Source organism: Apus apus, chromosome 4, assembly GCF_020740795.1.
Source record: "Apus apus isolate bApuApu2 chromosome 4, bApuApu2.pri.cur, whole genome shotgun sequence".
Classification (NCBI taxonomy): Eukaryota; Metazoa; Chordata; class Aves; order Apodiformes; family Apodidae; genus Apus; species Apus apus.
Window position 1 is genome coordinate 38,220,874 of NC_067285.1, and position 15,496 is coordinate 38,236,369.

The window sequence follows — 15,496 nt, forward strand, 5'->3', positions numbered from 1 at the left end:
GTAATGTCTATTACCAAACTATGCACACAGTATTCCACATCCAGAACCACAAGGAAGGACCCTCGGAGGGTCACATGAGTGTGCCCAAAGGAGCAGCGTCACATTTTCACTGTGTCATGGGCAACAGGGCAGTGTCAGCCTGAGAGCTTTCTTCAGGACACCAGTTCCTAGTCTCTGGGCACAGCCCAGCCAAAACACATGGTGCTGACACACTTCCAGGATCCCCACTTCCCAAGGGCACTCACCATTCCAGCAGAGGAAGAGAACAGCTCATCAGCTGACGGCACCATCGTCCCATTAAATAACGAGCTATTAACTGCAAGAGAGGACAGCAGAAGGAACGCTGTGAGCGTGGTGCTGAAACAGCTAGGAAGAAAAGCCATTTTCAACTATTAAATTACCTGTTAACTCCATCAAACTACGTGCAATCTCTTTGCTCAAGGAAAGTGAACCAAATGTATTGTTTCTGAGCAACTTAAAAGCAGCCAACACAAAAAAAGGGAAGGAAAGGCTGGGGGAAACACAATTCAAACCTAACTGGGTCTTTTTGGAGTTGACACTTAAAAAATACCAGAAAGACAGACAGCAGAATATTTCATGGTTTTGCAATTTTTTTCCAATTATTCCTGGATTACAACAAATATCCACAGAACTAATTATTAATTGAAAATTAATGCACAACCTGAAAAATATCCAGAAAAGCAAAAGGCATTTCAGAAACCAGCACAGACATGTATTTTGAATTAAAAAACCAGAAGGTAAAGAGCAGCTGAAATCAATAGGATGGAGATGATTTCTCTGCAAAAAGGGGCGGCCCCCTTCTTTCTCCGGCCCTGCCGACCCCGCCTCCTTCTTTCTCACGTCCTGCTGCCCTGAATCCCTTCTTTCTATGGCCCTGGCACTCCCGGAGCCCTTCTTTCTCGGGTCATGGCGGCAGGACACGGGAGAAGAAATCATGTCTTTGAAATTTCACTTAGAAATGCAATCCTTCCTGAAGTTAGGCTCATCAAGCAGTGTCCTCATGTTTTATTTAGCTTTCGCATCTGCTTGCATGCCTGATAATAACAGGTAAGTTGTTTTAAAACATTGCACAGCTTGCATTTGTTTGGCTGGAGAAAGTGCATTTGCCTTTTCTACTACTGAAGTCATACTAGGGGCTAAATAAGTAGTAGGATATCTTTATACAGAGGTAATCTTGCCCGGGCTCTTGAGAAGTAGGATCTCACGACTCTTGCCAAGACATGGATTTGCTGTGCCTCGAGTCATCATTGCAGGTTTTGCCTCTGGCATCTTCCTTGCATGGTCAGTCAGGACCCATGGGCTGCAGGGAGCAGCTGCAAGCTTCTAGACCTCTGGTCTCCCCAGTGTGGCCACCGAGCCACTTCGGCACATGCTGCCTGGTGCTTGGCTTTGGGCTCAGCAGTTGCTAGGTGGGTGTGATAGCTGCTCAAATGGGGTGGAGCAGGGGTCTGGCTGCTGGGTTTGCCTTTGAACTTCTTGACCTACATTATAAAGCACTGTGTGTTAGCTCAGAGACACTGACTGGAGGTGCAAGAAAGTCCACGTGACGCAGAAGCCTCAAATTGTTTTTTTGAGCTTGTCCTGGACTGAGTTTAAATATGGGATCACTGTTAGCTGCTCCATTCCTGGACAGTTTGCTGTTTCCCATCTTCTCCCTCAACTTTGGCAGCTCCTGAAGCTGTGATGTATCCAAAGTGCCACCAAGGGATGCAGATGTGTGTAGGAGAGCTTGAGGTGGCTGGAGCCAAGTTCCAGAGGACTAGCTGGACAGACTGCTGTCAGCAACTCCAGCCTTTCAATTCAGCATGGACCATATCAAGAAAGACAAGACCCTGCTGCTCAAATGGAAGCAGAATTAGACCAACACCCATGTGCTTGCAGAGATCCTACACATAGTAACTAAGGTAAGCACAGAACTCCTGGGAATGCAGCTTTCCAATCCAAATCCCAACACCTTTTCCACAGACGTGGCAGCCAGAAGCTCTTCCTGTTTGACAGGTATGTTGAGATAAGTTTAAGTTTACTTGAGCCCAAACCAAGTTTCTTACTCACTCCTCATTGTTTGAAGGAGCCCGAGGAGTGGTCACAGCTTCCCTAATGGGACTCCTGTTTGTATTTGGGTTTTGTGACCTCTTGTTCCCAGTTGTGTTGCCAGATCTATGCATATGCTGGCTCCACCTGCCTTGCAGCCCACACTCCAGTGATAGGCTGAACTTCCCTTCTGCTCTAGCAAGGAACTGTTTGTGTTTTTCCACTTGTACACACAGCCAGGAGGTGGGAAACCACCCACATTTGGGCAATGCTCTGAATACATCCAGCTCCTGCACCTGGCTGAATACGACAGCAGATACCAGGAGTGACCTGGCTACCACTTCTGCCCTTTCACCCACTTCCCAAAGGAATGCCCTTCAGAATTAACAGTCACGGGGATGCAAGAAGACAAAAGTACAGAGACAGTTTCTCCCTTGGTAATGATGCTCACAGGAGAAGCCCCGGGATGGCTGGCTATAAAGACATTCCAGTTGGCATTCTGGGTGAAATTCAGCTTCAAAATACAGCTAAGATAGGATATCGGAAGACAACTGATAAAGAAGGATCTACCTGTTTACTGTCTGGACTGCAGCACAACAGAAAAAGAAAGCAAACACAATTTCCTATCTGCAAACTGGTGAGCTAATTAAACATTCTCTTACCTGGATCTAATGGTTCACAGGCACAAGAGTAATGCGTGATATAATCCACCTTGAACTCGGAGTTGATGGGGTAATGATCTGCCAGCTTGATCATTTTCTTGAAAGCATCATAAATGAAGATGAAGCTAATAAGGGAGGAAAAGCCTTCTTCAGTGAAGCGGGTGAAGTACTTGACCAGGAAGCTGGCGTCAGTAGCGACAAGGACGAGACACTGGAAGGCTGACCACAGGCCGATCCAGAGACGAAACTCCAGGTAGTCAAAATCATTGTCTCTGCAACAAGACAGGTGTGGCAGGAAGGGAAAATACCAGAGTTAGATAAACCCAGGCAGGATTGGGACTTCCCAGAGAGCAGTGGTGAAGGCACAGACTCTGGGACCTGGGCTCATTTAGACTCAAGGAGTGCATTCCCAGGGGCTAACTTCCTCCTTTTCCTCAAGGGGTCTTACAAGAAAGCCAGGGAGAAACTTTTTACAAGGGCTTGTAGTGAGAGGACAAGGGGTAATGGATTTAAACTGGAAGAGGGGAAATTTAGGTGAGACATCAGGAGGAAATTCCTTAGTGTGAGGGTGGTCAGACACTGGCACAGGTTGCCCAGGTAAGTTGTGGATGCCTCATCCCTCAAAGTGTTCCAAGGGCAGGTTGGATGGGGCCCTGAGCAACCTGGTCTAGCGGGAGGTGTCCCTGCCCATGCAGGAGGGTTGGAACTAGATGGTCTTGAAGGTCCATTTCAACCCAAACCATTCTATGACTCTATGATTTTCAGCCAGTCCACTCAGTAAATGTGTGTGGTGCAGTTTAACAGTCGAGGTGGCAGAAAAGCATGAAGAAAGCATTGCTTAGGCCTAGTAAACTTTTCCAGTAAACTGAAGCTCTTTCTGGGCTTCAAGTAAAAATCCTCCCTTGGCAAACATGCCCAGAGCTGTAAAGACCCAAATATCCAGCTGTCCCCACCAAGAGCAGCTCAACACTGACAGCCTTCCACCAACTGAAGACATGATGCAGTTTACAAACCTCCTTCAAAAAAGCAATTTCCTGCCAAGCCTCACGCTCAGGAGCCTGCGCCTCCACCTTTATGGCCCTTGCACTATCTGCAGAAATCAAAGCATTGGCTGGAGAAGGTCAAGAAGTACAAAGCAGAAGACGACAAACCCTGGTGCCAGGACGTGGCAGTCTGTGGAGAACAATGGAATCAACTCCACTGTCCCTTCTTGGGAAGTTTGTTGGCCCCTTTGCTGCTGGAGGCTGCCGTGCCCTGACGGCTCAGAGCCCCAAGGCAGGATCTGGGGGCTGAACAAACATGAAAAATGAACACCAGAGCAGGTGAGGCCCTGCCAGGAGGTAACCGCCTTGGGAAGCTGGGAGAAGGGGATGGGGCCCAGGAGTGAATCCCCTCCTTCCAGCTACACCAAGTGCTGTAAGAAAAACTGTCTCTCCCTGTGAGCCTGCCTTTAAATAAAAAGCATGAGTGCAGCCTGGTTGCCTTCAGAGCTGGCTACAGGCTGGTCCCACCATTCACGCCAGTCCCCACCGCCCATGGACTCCCTCAAACCTGCGCAGAGTTAAAAAAAACAAGTGTAAAAAATGTCCTTGCATCTCCCGTGTACCTGTTTTTATTTACAGGTAGACAGAGTGTGCTGTTACACACCTCTGCCCTTTGTCAGCATTCCCCCATGGCGGCAAACTTCAGGCAGTTTTGTACAGTGCATCCCAAGAACCTGCCCCCCCCCCAGCAGAAATCTTGGCCAATGGAGGGGTGTGAAGGGGATTTTCTAGTGTGTGGTAGAGAATAAAAGGGTAGTAGAGGATAAAGGAGCAGCTCAACTAGGGAATTGCAGCCTGTGACTGTGAAATGGCAGAAAAGGCTGCAGACCAGGCAGGGTGCCAGGTAAGGATCCTGGGTCACATGTCAGGTCGCCTCAGGTAGGGTTGGGAATCTGCACTCAAACCAAGCCCTTCAAGTGAGGCTTTCTCCTTATTGTAGACCCATATCTCAGGGAAGCCTGCAGCCTTCTCCCACTGACAGTCTGACCTGGATGAGGAGCAAGGAGGAAACAAAGTGACGATTTAGAAAAAGAGAAGAGGGGGGAAATAATAAGAGACCCCAGTGACAGCTCTCTGAAGTATCTGGAGTCAAGGCCTCAGTGTGGATAGGACAGCTGGCAGAGACCCACCTTGACTACACACCACTGAATAATTTCAAAAGGTTTTCAACTACTTGTTGGGTTTTTTTACCCCTCAAAGCCCTGCAGCACTTGTGAAGCTCACAGTGTAAATGGAAAAGCACAGGACACTTCACACACACAACACACCAGCCTAAGTACTTTTGCTGTGATTAATCTTCCTTTCTAGGTCTCTGGAGAGGAACCTCTCCCAGAAGCCCACTTTTGTGGTTGGAAGGCAGGAGGGCTGGGGTCCTGCTTTGCCAAGGAGCCCAGCACCTCGCTGCTCACTGCTGCCAGCTTGCAGACCCAGACCCGGGCACAGGAGAGACTCTGGATGGGCTCACCAGGCAGGCTTCGAGCTGAGCTGGGTGTCATGCAGCATCACCCCCCGCTGCCACTAACACAACCAATGTGCTCCTGCGGGCACCTGAGGCTTTTTGAGGTAACTCTCCATACACACACACAAACACAGACTCGAACTTCAAATGAATCAGTACATGGGAAGTCTTTCTAATTTTGCTACCAGCAGGGGAACAAACTTGTTGTGAATATGAACAACTGCAAATGCATTATTGAAAAATCACAGTACTTGATTCCAATTTCCTTGTGAGAAAGACTCCCTCAGAATATCCTGCCATTCTGCTCCAGCTGGGTGGCAGGACAATAGCTTTTATAACCACCTTGGGTTAAAAATAACCACTTTCTCCCTCCCCAAACTAGATAAGGTGTTTTTCCATCTTCCTTTTTTCCTTCTGCATCCTGCAACTGGGCTTTTACCTGCCAGCCAGATGCAAACAGTTACAGCCTGTCTACTCCTGATTTTATTCAGTTATTCCAGTCCAAGAAAAGAATGAAAGGTGCCCCCCTTCTTGCTCTGCTGCAGAGCTCTCACCTGGCAGCAGCTTCCAGACTCCCATCCTGGACTGGTCTGATTTTCTGTCCATTTTTTGGAGGCTCTCCCTATGCAGACATGGCTCACACTGCCACAAGTATTCTTGAGTGAGTTAAGTAACCAAATTAAATCATCTCACTCCAAATGAGTCCTGTGTAGCCATGCTACATGGGATCACACGGAAGGATACTGTCTGCCTTAGCAGAAGCCCTGGACCTCAAAAGACCTCTCCAACATGGAGGGTGTTCACAGGAAAGACACGATGACATGCTCCCAATTATGTCTGAGTAACAACCCACAGAGATTAAATATAATGAGGAAGGAGATACAATTAAACAAGCACACATATGCCATGTCTCCTGCCTTACTGCAACCTGCAGCCAAGCTCAGCTTAATAATTCAATAGGCCTTTTCTAAAAATAACCCCCAAAGGCTGCTCCCCATCACAGGCAACTGCTATTGAAAGAAAGCCTAGTGATAGCTTAACTCCAAAAGCTCCTCATTTGTGTCCTGGAACAGAAGTCTCTCACAACTGGCAATGACGGGAATGCTCCCTGATGGGGGAAGGGAGGGCTGCAAGTGATTTGGGGCATTCTGTATGTAACCTAAAGTGATCTCCTTACAAAACACTGTCCAAAGTATCAGCAGTCATACATGGCAAATTGCTAGCGAATATGCTGATTCCTTTAGGGATTCTCATTGTATTTTGCCAGCACTGTAGAAGTGGGAATAGGAAAATAGAACCCCTAACAAAATGAGCTTGCTATAGCTCTGGGTGTCACCTCTCATTCCTGCATCAACCTTAACATGGTGTGGAGGGAGCAGAACTTCTTGATACCAGTTTAAAAAAAAAACCCAAGATCATTTAGTGCTGCACAGTTCCACCGAGGAATTCCGGGAACAAACACGGATGGATTGCTGTTGCTATCAGAGGAACTTTCACTTCGATAAGCAACAGCCATTATTTCCAGTGAGTAATGCTCTGAGGACTCATTTTTGGTAACTGTGAGACCTGCAGGGTTTTGTTAGTGAAATCACAGAGAGTTGGATCCCTTTCTTTGCTCCTATGGGAAACACACAGGGAAAAGCCATGCAGCAGCTGGGGAAGAAGTGCACACTGGCTGTAACTTCTGCAGACTCCTCATCCAGGACATACTTGGCCAAGAACTTCCAAGAGGCCCCAAGGAGAGATGCCCCCACACAGCAGGCAGTGCTCTGGGCCACGCGTGCCTTTGAAAATCCCTGGTATGATTGCACTGCAACCACCACAAGGAACAAAGAGACGCTTCATTTCAGACACTAAATCCTCTCCTTCCCCACTGCCAGCCATCTCATTCCCTAGCTAGTATTTCATTAGTGTGAAACATTCCTCCCCTCCTCCCTCCTCTCCCCCCCCCCCTCCCTGGGTACTTACTTGCTGAAATTAAAGAGGAGCCGTTCAAAGACGAGCACAGGTCCCGTGCTGCTCAGGATCGTGAGAGGTTGACCAGCAAAAAGGCAAAATATGGCACCGGTGACAGCTGTGCCCAGAAAGCTCTCCAAGACACCCTAGGATAGGCATAGGAGAGAAGTGAGTTGGGCTGAATAACCCTTTCTGTCAGCCCTCTGGCAAGATAATGAGCAGTTACAGCAGCGAGTGGTCACATGCTGTTTCTTGGTATGTCCAAGACTAAGGGAAGACCATCTTCTGGCCTCTCCTGCCACTGCAAACAAAGATGTGCTCATGTTTATTTCTGAGGCCCAGAGCTTAGTAACACTATTAAGTATTTTATACTGGGGGGGATGGTGTTTGCAAAGACCCCTTGAAGGATCTGAGAACTCCTTGAACATCTCACACTATTAAATATTTTATATTGGGGGGGAAGGTGTTTTCAAAGACCACCTGAAGGATCTGAGATCTCCCTGAGTATCTCCCACATCTTGGACAGCAATGACAGGAATTTGCATGGCTCTTCAAACAGACCTGGCAGAGCATGGCTAGGGGACAGTGCTGACACCCTCCCGGACAATGCAGGGTGGGGTTTTATCTTTCACAAATCTTTCTAGATAAACAAGCCGCCTCTCAAGTAACTGTTTTAGTGAGACACAAACCAAACAAGGCTACTTCACCCAGTAGTCATGTGTTGAGACCCAAGTTCATCAGATGTCACCAGCAAGCAAAAAATTCCATATTTAACAGGCTCTAAATTACCTCTGGCACATGGGGCAAAACAGTTTTGCTGGAGAAGGATAGAAGAGCACACTTGGTGCATTCTTGGGTTTTCATGTCCATCTATAGCTGGACAACATCTACTTTTAAAATGCAAAATATGGACAAAATGTAAGTGGACATAAAAAGTTATTAGTGACTGCGCATGCAGCCTTCTACAAAAAAAGCAGAACTGGCTGGACCTTGCCTCCTTGCTCTAATGGAAATGAATCTGCTTACACTTGTATAAGTCACTTTTGTGACTTATCAGTGGTAACATGAAGAATTTAAATTACGTTTTGTGACTGTCTTTCTCGGAAAGACCCGAGTTTCTGCTTACACTGAGGGAAGTATATTCATACTGTCATATGTCAAATGAGTATGTTACTATGGAGAGCAGAAGGTTTTGTAAAAAATTCTACTAACTTACTAGCAGAACTTTCTCTAAAGGAATCATAAACTATTTTTCTGGCCAGAAACACGATCTCCAAATCCCAATGGTCAAGCAGTGCTATTGCTGGGTCACAAAAGTAGCAGCACGATAGCTGTGCAGAGAAGAAAAAGGGAAGGAAGGTTGAGAAGCCACCCGTTCCTGACAAACATTCTCTCACTCATCCACCTAGCCAGGCTGCTGCAGCATGGACAGAAACAACCTTGCCTTGGCAGGAGGTGACATCCTTGGTGCTTCCATTTCTAAGTGCTGTTGGTGATGCTCATCACTACCAGCCCCCACAGGGCTCAGTGCAAGGAAGCTGGGCTGGCTGGAAGGCCCTTCATACCAGGAGTGTGGAGGTTGTTAGAGGTGATATGGCCAGGAGCCCATGAGCCTTCTCTTGCTGCCTTTGGGGGACTTGTGGAGACGAGAGGGATGCCCTGGGGGCCAGGAACAGCATCCGCATGGCTCATTCCCTCCCCTCCTCCTGCATTACTCATGGAGAAGGTCTTCGCGGCCAGAGCATCTGGAATCTCTTTTCCCTGGAGCTAAGAATAGTGTCTTTTCTCAGAAACATAAAACTCTGAAGTAAGCTTTTAAAGAAACGTTGGCTATATCAGACTCTCTGGGGAAGGCAGCACAGGACGGGTGATTTTTAGTGCCTGACCCAGTGGCAGTCATGTAATTGTTTACAAGAAACTAGAACCATGAACCGTGATGTGGTAGACCCCAAAATACTGTTTTCTATAAGGACAAAATGTCTGAAGGGAAAATTTCAAGGTGCTGTAGAAGCTGGTGTAACCATTTCTGAGTATAAAGGTTTCGTGCAGCTCATGCACTGAGGCGTCTTACAGAAAACCATGCTTCCCAACTCCTTCCTGCTGCGGGAATGTATAACAGTTGACACACATGTGGGCTCTGATCCCACTGGGCAGCTCCCTGCAGGAACTACTTGAACAAGGCTCCTTGGGACACTTCCCTGTGGCTCTGATGATACAGTGGCATGAGAGCATAAAGCACACAAAGTTCTGCTCTTCTGTTGAAAACCTGCACTCAGAACCTTTCCAGGTGCCCACAGCAACCAAGAGACCTGATGTCTTCTCTAACAGGGATGGTGAATAAAGGTTTGTTGAAGGGAGATGGAAAAAAAGACAAGCCAGTTGTGCCCAAACTCTTTAAACCTCTGATCCACCAGTGAACTGTTCAGCTGGCACTTCAATTTTAAATCAGCGCAGAGACAAAAACCAGCAAATTCAACTGATTGCTGTATGTGAGAAGCAAGTAAATATTGAAGTGCACAAACCAGAAAATAATACACATTATTTGCATGCATTGAGCCTTGGCCATGTTAGAAACTGACTGCAGGGACTCAGTTTTTCTAGTAACTCGGTGATTTTCCAGCACTTCGCTCGACTTCTGCACATTGACATTTCATGGCCAAAAAAGCAATGAGGGGCACACCCCCAGCTCCCTCCTGACCAAGCACAAGCCCTCGAGGAGCAAGGGACAAAGCACTTGGCAGGGCTTGTTGTGTTGGTTCCTGCTGCTGCTCCTGGAGTTTTTGTTGTTAGTGGCTATGCTGTTCTTGTATTTGCTGCCAAGCTGCCCCCTTACCCAAGCAGTAATCTGAACTGCAGAGAATCAGTGCCTTCCCTTTTCAGCAGGAGGATAAACCACTGAGCTCAAAAAAGACTGCTCCTGCAGGTTTTGTCTTCCTAGGTTGTTTGTTGTTTTTTTTTTCTCTGAGCAATAGGAAAACTCAGACTGGGTTTTACCTACTGCAGAGAAAACTACAGGCTAAAGGCAACCTATGTCTTTGTTTCCTTCTGTCTTTCCCCCCTGTTGTGTCTTCCCTCCTGTGCAGCTCAGTCTCAGACAAACTTTGGTGAAATGAGTCTGTCATGTTCAACCGGTGAGCACCATTTTATATCAGTGGAAGGCTGCACACTCAGAATCCCGTTGAGAAGGGTCATGAGGCTCTTGGCAGAACCACCTCAGCCCAGCCTGAGAGGTATTTCACGCTCACACATTTGTTTTGAGGATGGTGAGACACTGGCTCAAGTTGCCCGGGGAAGTTGTGGAAGTCCCATCCCTGGAAGTGTTGAAGGCCAGGTTGGATGGGGCTTGGAGCAGCCTGGGCTGGTGGGAGGTGTCCCTGCCCATGCAGGGGGGTTCAAACTAGACAATCTTCAACTTCCAACCCAAACTATTCTACGATTCTACGATTGTTTGCACGACTGCTGCAGAGTGGTGTTTCAGAAGAGACAACTACATTTGTGCTGGGGAGAGAAACGGCAGTTTGGCACTCCACCAGCTACTGAATCTTATTCGAGCCTGTAATTTATCACAGACAAGTGCAGTACTCCGGACAGGTGCCCCTCTATTCTATGTTTGGTTTAATTAAACCTGAGTAAATTAATATTTCAGTCACTGTCACTATGAGCTTAATTATTGTTAGGAGATTCAATGGGGCTGCAAGAGCCTACCTAAATACAACTTCTTTAAAAAGCCAAAGGAATACTGAAGTGCACTCCCAGAGACCAGGTCCAACACAAAGGACCTACAGCAGTGTTAATACAGAATCCCTTTCCTTTAGACTTCGTCTCAAACTAAGCCACCCTTTAAAGCCTCCAGTTCCTCTTCACTGCTGATCACCCTGTCTGTGGCTGTGCAACACAGTTCTCAGGACCTCATCTGCCACTACTGCAAAATGCTAAAGAACTCACATTTTCTCCCTTGTCACACTTCCTGGTTTACTTGCTTGCTTACGAATCTCTGGATTCTCTTTTCAACAGATGCAGAAGCCTAAGGATTGTAGAGTCATGGAGAGGACACAGGGCTATGCTCTGATGGCACAGAAAGTCAGAATCAGACCTAGTAAACTCCACTGGACTGAACGGTACAACAGACACAAACACAGAGAGTAGATCTGGGCAACTTTTCTCTATAGGAGGAGCAAAGACCTTCTCTGTCTTCTGGCCATCTTTCCAACACCATTTAAGGTAACCGCTTGTTCAAAAAACAGCCACCCAACAGCAGAGAAAGCAAGCCAGAGAAAGAAAGTGGAAGCACAGGAAACCTCTATCAACTGTACCCAGAGTTCAAGCTTTGTCTGTGGCCAGACACCCCTCTGGCTGTAGACAGCAAAAGACAAATGCCAGATTTGTTGCTTTCAAAGGCCCATGCTAACCTGCATGTTTTCCGTAGCATCCCCAAGCAGTCCTCCAAACGTGATGGCATTGGTCACTGTGGCCAGGTAGATGAAGAGAATGGCTGAGAGGGCCTGGATATTTAAAGCGTCGTAGAAGTCACTGGCGAAGAACGGTGCTTTCCTCTTGATGTCTTTGATTAAGCCACCACAGAATCTGAAAAGACAAGCAAGAGAAGACTCAAACAAAATGTTTTACAGGCAAAGTCACCGAGATAAGTAATCAGAAATATTGCCAGACATGAAGTGTCTGAAAGGACTGCGCTCATCACATTACATAATAGTCTTACTGCAGCTGTGACGGGCCAGGGATAACGTTGTGAAGAAAGATACCATCTTGAACCTGTCATGCAGCTGAAAAGAGACAAATTTCAGGAACACAAGTCCTACTTCTGCTGAAACAGACCACTACAGTTTTCAGTTCAATTGGTTGGTTGTTGTCTGTTGGTTTCTTTCCAACTTATATTGGTCGATGTAATAAAATATATTAACTCTAGTCTAAACTGCTGCCTCAGCTTCTCCACATGGCAAACACAATGGTTGGGTGAGCCAAACCATCTGCTACACGGAAAAATGCTTCAAACTGTTAACCAGACAAAGAACTAGAAGTGAAAAAGCAAGTACGTAAAACCACCTTGGAGAACAAGAGAGCTCTGCTTGCAGACATATTCTTTTTGCACAATTCCAAACAAGACAGTATTTCACTCTCACAAACTTCGCTCTGACACTGGCAGCATGAAAATATTCCTGTTTTACCTCTTGTCGCCGTGTATCCAGTTCACCACTGAGGCCGGGGCTGGTCAGACACTCTGCACTCAGAGTGGTCCATGGCAGACTGGCACACTTCACTTTCTGACCCAGACTCAGGACTTAGTGACTGCCTTGTACACACCAATGTGCCATTCCAGCCTGTCAGATTTTTCTCTTAGAATTCAGATACTCAAGTGGGAATTGAAAAAATCTAGAGTAGGAGGGAGGGCACAATGCCACCGTGGAAACCTGTGTATTGAACCCTGAGATCACAGACTAGTTTGGATTGGAAAAGACCTTCCAGATCATCTAGTTCCAACCCCCCTGCATGAGTAGGGACACCTCCCACTAGACTAGGTTGTTCAAGGCCCTATCTAACCTGGACCTCCAGGGAGGGGGCAGATGCTGAGCATGCTGTTTTATGGTCACCTGAACAGCATTCCCACTCCAGTGGACTTTTTATGTGGCATGCAAACCGAGTAAGAAAGCAGAGAGCAAGGCTTTGGGCTCTGTGACCTTCTGTGTTTCTATCTCATGAAAGCCCTCTGTGCAATTTAGCTACAACAGGAATGTCTAGGAAAGGGAATCTCTCTGCTTTTGGCTAAAGCACTTCCAGCCATCTGAACAGAAACTGTCACTGCATTTGCCATGTTTATATCCCTCACAGTTCACCTGACACTTCACAGACCTTCGATAGTCAACACCGACCTAGGACATCCTTCCTTTTTGAGAGTCTCATGTAAGAGACTTTGTGGTTTGCCAAGGCTGGATGTTCAGAACCCTTCAGAAAGCACTAAAAACCCCAGGACACGTTTTGGGGTCACTGCTCAACCTATAACCAACGGTGGGCTGGGATGGAAAGTGGAAAGGGTGAAACAGTTCTGCAAGGGAAACGTTGCCACCTTGCTTGGATCACCACGGGTCCAACAGGTTACTGACCTGCCTGTTCGCTGCAGTTCTTCGCAGTCCCCGTGGCCCCCGCCGCCATGGCCTCCATCATGAGGTGTGTCTCCATTCATCTGGAGGTTCTCTCCACCAGAGTACATGTTTTTCCTATGCAAGAAGGCAGGCAGAACTGAGGGTCATGGCAGTGCACAAGACAGTGCACACACAATTCCCCCAAACCAGCGCTACACAGCCCTTCCTGAAGCCACCTGGTACAAAGGAGGCTAGAAGGCTGGCCTGCTGGCAGCCAGCAGAATGTTAGCAGAACCCCAAAGAGTCTGAATAACCACTAGGCATGTTATTAGATGCCTACATCACAACCCTGAAGGTTACAGAATTGTAAGAACTTCCTCCCTCCAGCTCTTATAATAAAAAGACCTCCAGTACTTTAAAAGTTCAGATGCAGGCCACTCATCAGCTGCTCAGTAAACCTGGTGTACCCAAAGCAGTGGCTCTTCCCATCACCTTTCCACAAGGGATGCACAGTCTCCTTCATCACAGAGCTAAACTTGCAGGTCTCCTGCTATTACCTTTTATCTGAAGAAGGAAGAGACTTGGGGGGCTCTATCCTAATGGCTGGGTCCCATTCCCCAGGAGGGAGCACTATGACTTCATCCAGAAACTCATCAATGCCAGCAATCAGGTCCTGCCGGTCCTTGGCTTTATAGGCAATGTCATGAAAAACCTGCAAGGAAAAGAGAGACTCCATACGGGAAAGGTTTGCATTTTCTGTAGCTCACACTCCAGAAGCAGCTACTGAGTTTGATTCTACAAGATCAACTGATTCACTCTTAAAAACTCATAAAGTATCAGGACACTTCAATCCTGTGACACAGAAACAATGACAATATTTCCTCAAAATTAATAACAAGAAGCACAAACTAGCTTCACTGAAAGGCCTGGCATTGCTCATGAAGTGCACATGACAGAAGAGAGGAAAAAGAGCATTAATGCTGAATTTTACTCGATTCTTTTGGGGTCTTCGGAGTGAAGGTGGATAAGAACATGTGACAGACTTAGTAAGAACAGCTGGTGGTAGGAAGGAGAACCTTGAGGCTATGGGAACTAGACCTTTGCTCCAAGCAGTGGAAAGAGAGAAAACCTAAGAACTGAGAGCAGGTAATTAAAGGAGCTGTATGACAGAAAACAACAGAAGGAGAAAGCAAGAAACAACCCTCATGTACATCAGCCCCAGACACGGGCAGCCTGGAGGACGCTGGCAGAAAGAAGCCGTAAATGAAGACTGGAAACCCAGTTGTGTTGTTGAGGCTGACTAGTGAGTAATCAGTACCTCCTGATGGATAATGTACGACCACTGCCTGAATGAAGAAGTGCTCTGGGATACAGAGCAACACCCAATGGCATGTGTCGGGGTGGGTCCGTTTCTAGAGTGGAGCGGAGCTGTAGGGACTGGGATCCTGGAATGTAGCACAAGGCTGATTCCAAGGTTAATTCCTGGTCTGTTTGAAAGCAATTGCTAGCTGGGAAATGCAGATTATGGACAAAACCTATAGTCATGCTTGTATAAAAGCATGAAGCCAGGTGATATAATTATGTAAACAGAAGGAATTAGAAGGTGACATCTGCTCTTGTGAGACCACATCTGGAATACTGTGTAGAGTGCTGGAGCCCTCAGCACAGGAGAGACATGGAGCTGTTGGAAAGAGTCCTGAGAAGGGCCATGAAGATGATCAAAGGGATGGAGCAGCTCTGCTATGGAGACAGGCTGAGGGAGTTGGGGCTGTTCAGCCTGGAGAAGAGAAGGCTTCAGGGAGACCTTAGAGCACCTTCCAGTACCTGAAGGGGCTCCAGGAAAGCTGGGGAGGGGCTTTTCATCAGAGAGGGCAGTGATAGGACAAGGGGTGATGGTTTTAAACTGAAAGAGGGGAGATGTAGGTTAGACATTAGGAAGAAATTCTTCACCATGAGGGTAGAAAGGTGTTGGAATAGGTTGCCCAGGGAAGCTGTGGATGCCTCATCCCTGGAGGTGTCCAAAGCCAGGTTGGATGAGGCTTGTGCATCCTGGTCTGGTGGGAGATGTCCCTGCTCATAGCAGGGAGGTTGGATCCTGATGATCTTGAAGGTCCCTTCCAACCTTAACCATTCTACGATTCTATGACATTTGGATACTTCAGTGTGACAGCAACCACCCTGGAGGAAAGGCCATCATCACCAGCTAATGAAGTGAAACCTGGGAGGTCT

The 15,496-nt window shown here is 47.2% G+C and overlaps 2 protein-coding genes across 9 annotated transcripts in view; one reads left to right on the top strand and one right to left on the bottom strand.

Moving 5' to 3' along the window:
* GC (GC vitamin D binding protein) overlaps nucleotides 1–15,496 on the top strand; it is a 134,382-nt gene that overhangs the window by 35,785 nt on the left and 83,101 nt on the right. The gene's annotated exons all lie outside the window — the stretch shown is intronic.
* Nucleotides 1–15,496, bottom strand: part of SLC4A4 (solute carrier family 4 member 4) — a 204,985-nt gene that overhangs the window by 26,292 nt on the left and 163,197 nt on the right. For all 8 annotated transcript variants that reach the window (XM_051617728.1, XM_051617731.1, XM_051617729.1 and 5 more), the window contains 6 exons: nucleotides 13,825–13,979; nucleotides 13,289–13,402; nucleotides 11,582–11,756; nucleotides 7,185–7,318; nucleotides 2,715–2,986; nucleotides 246–316 (listed from right to left, as the gene is read on the bottom strand). In XM_051617728.1, the coding sequence (XP_051473688.1) occupies nucleotides 246–316; nucleotides 2,715–2,986; nucleotides 7,185–7,318; nucleotides 11,582–11,756; nucleotides 13,289–13,402; nucleotides 13,825–13,979 (921 nt within the window). The remainder of the gene's footprint in view (nucleotides 1–245; nucleotides 317–2,714; nucleotides 2,987–7,184; nucleotides 7,319–11,581; nucleotides 11,757–13,288; nucleotides 13,403–13,824; nucleotides 13,980–15,496) is intronic.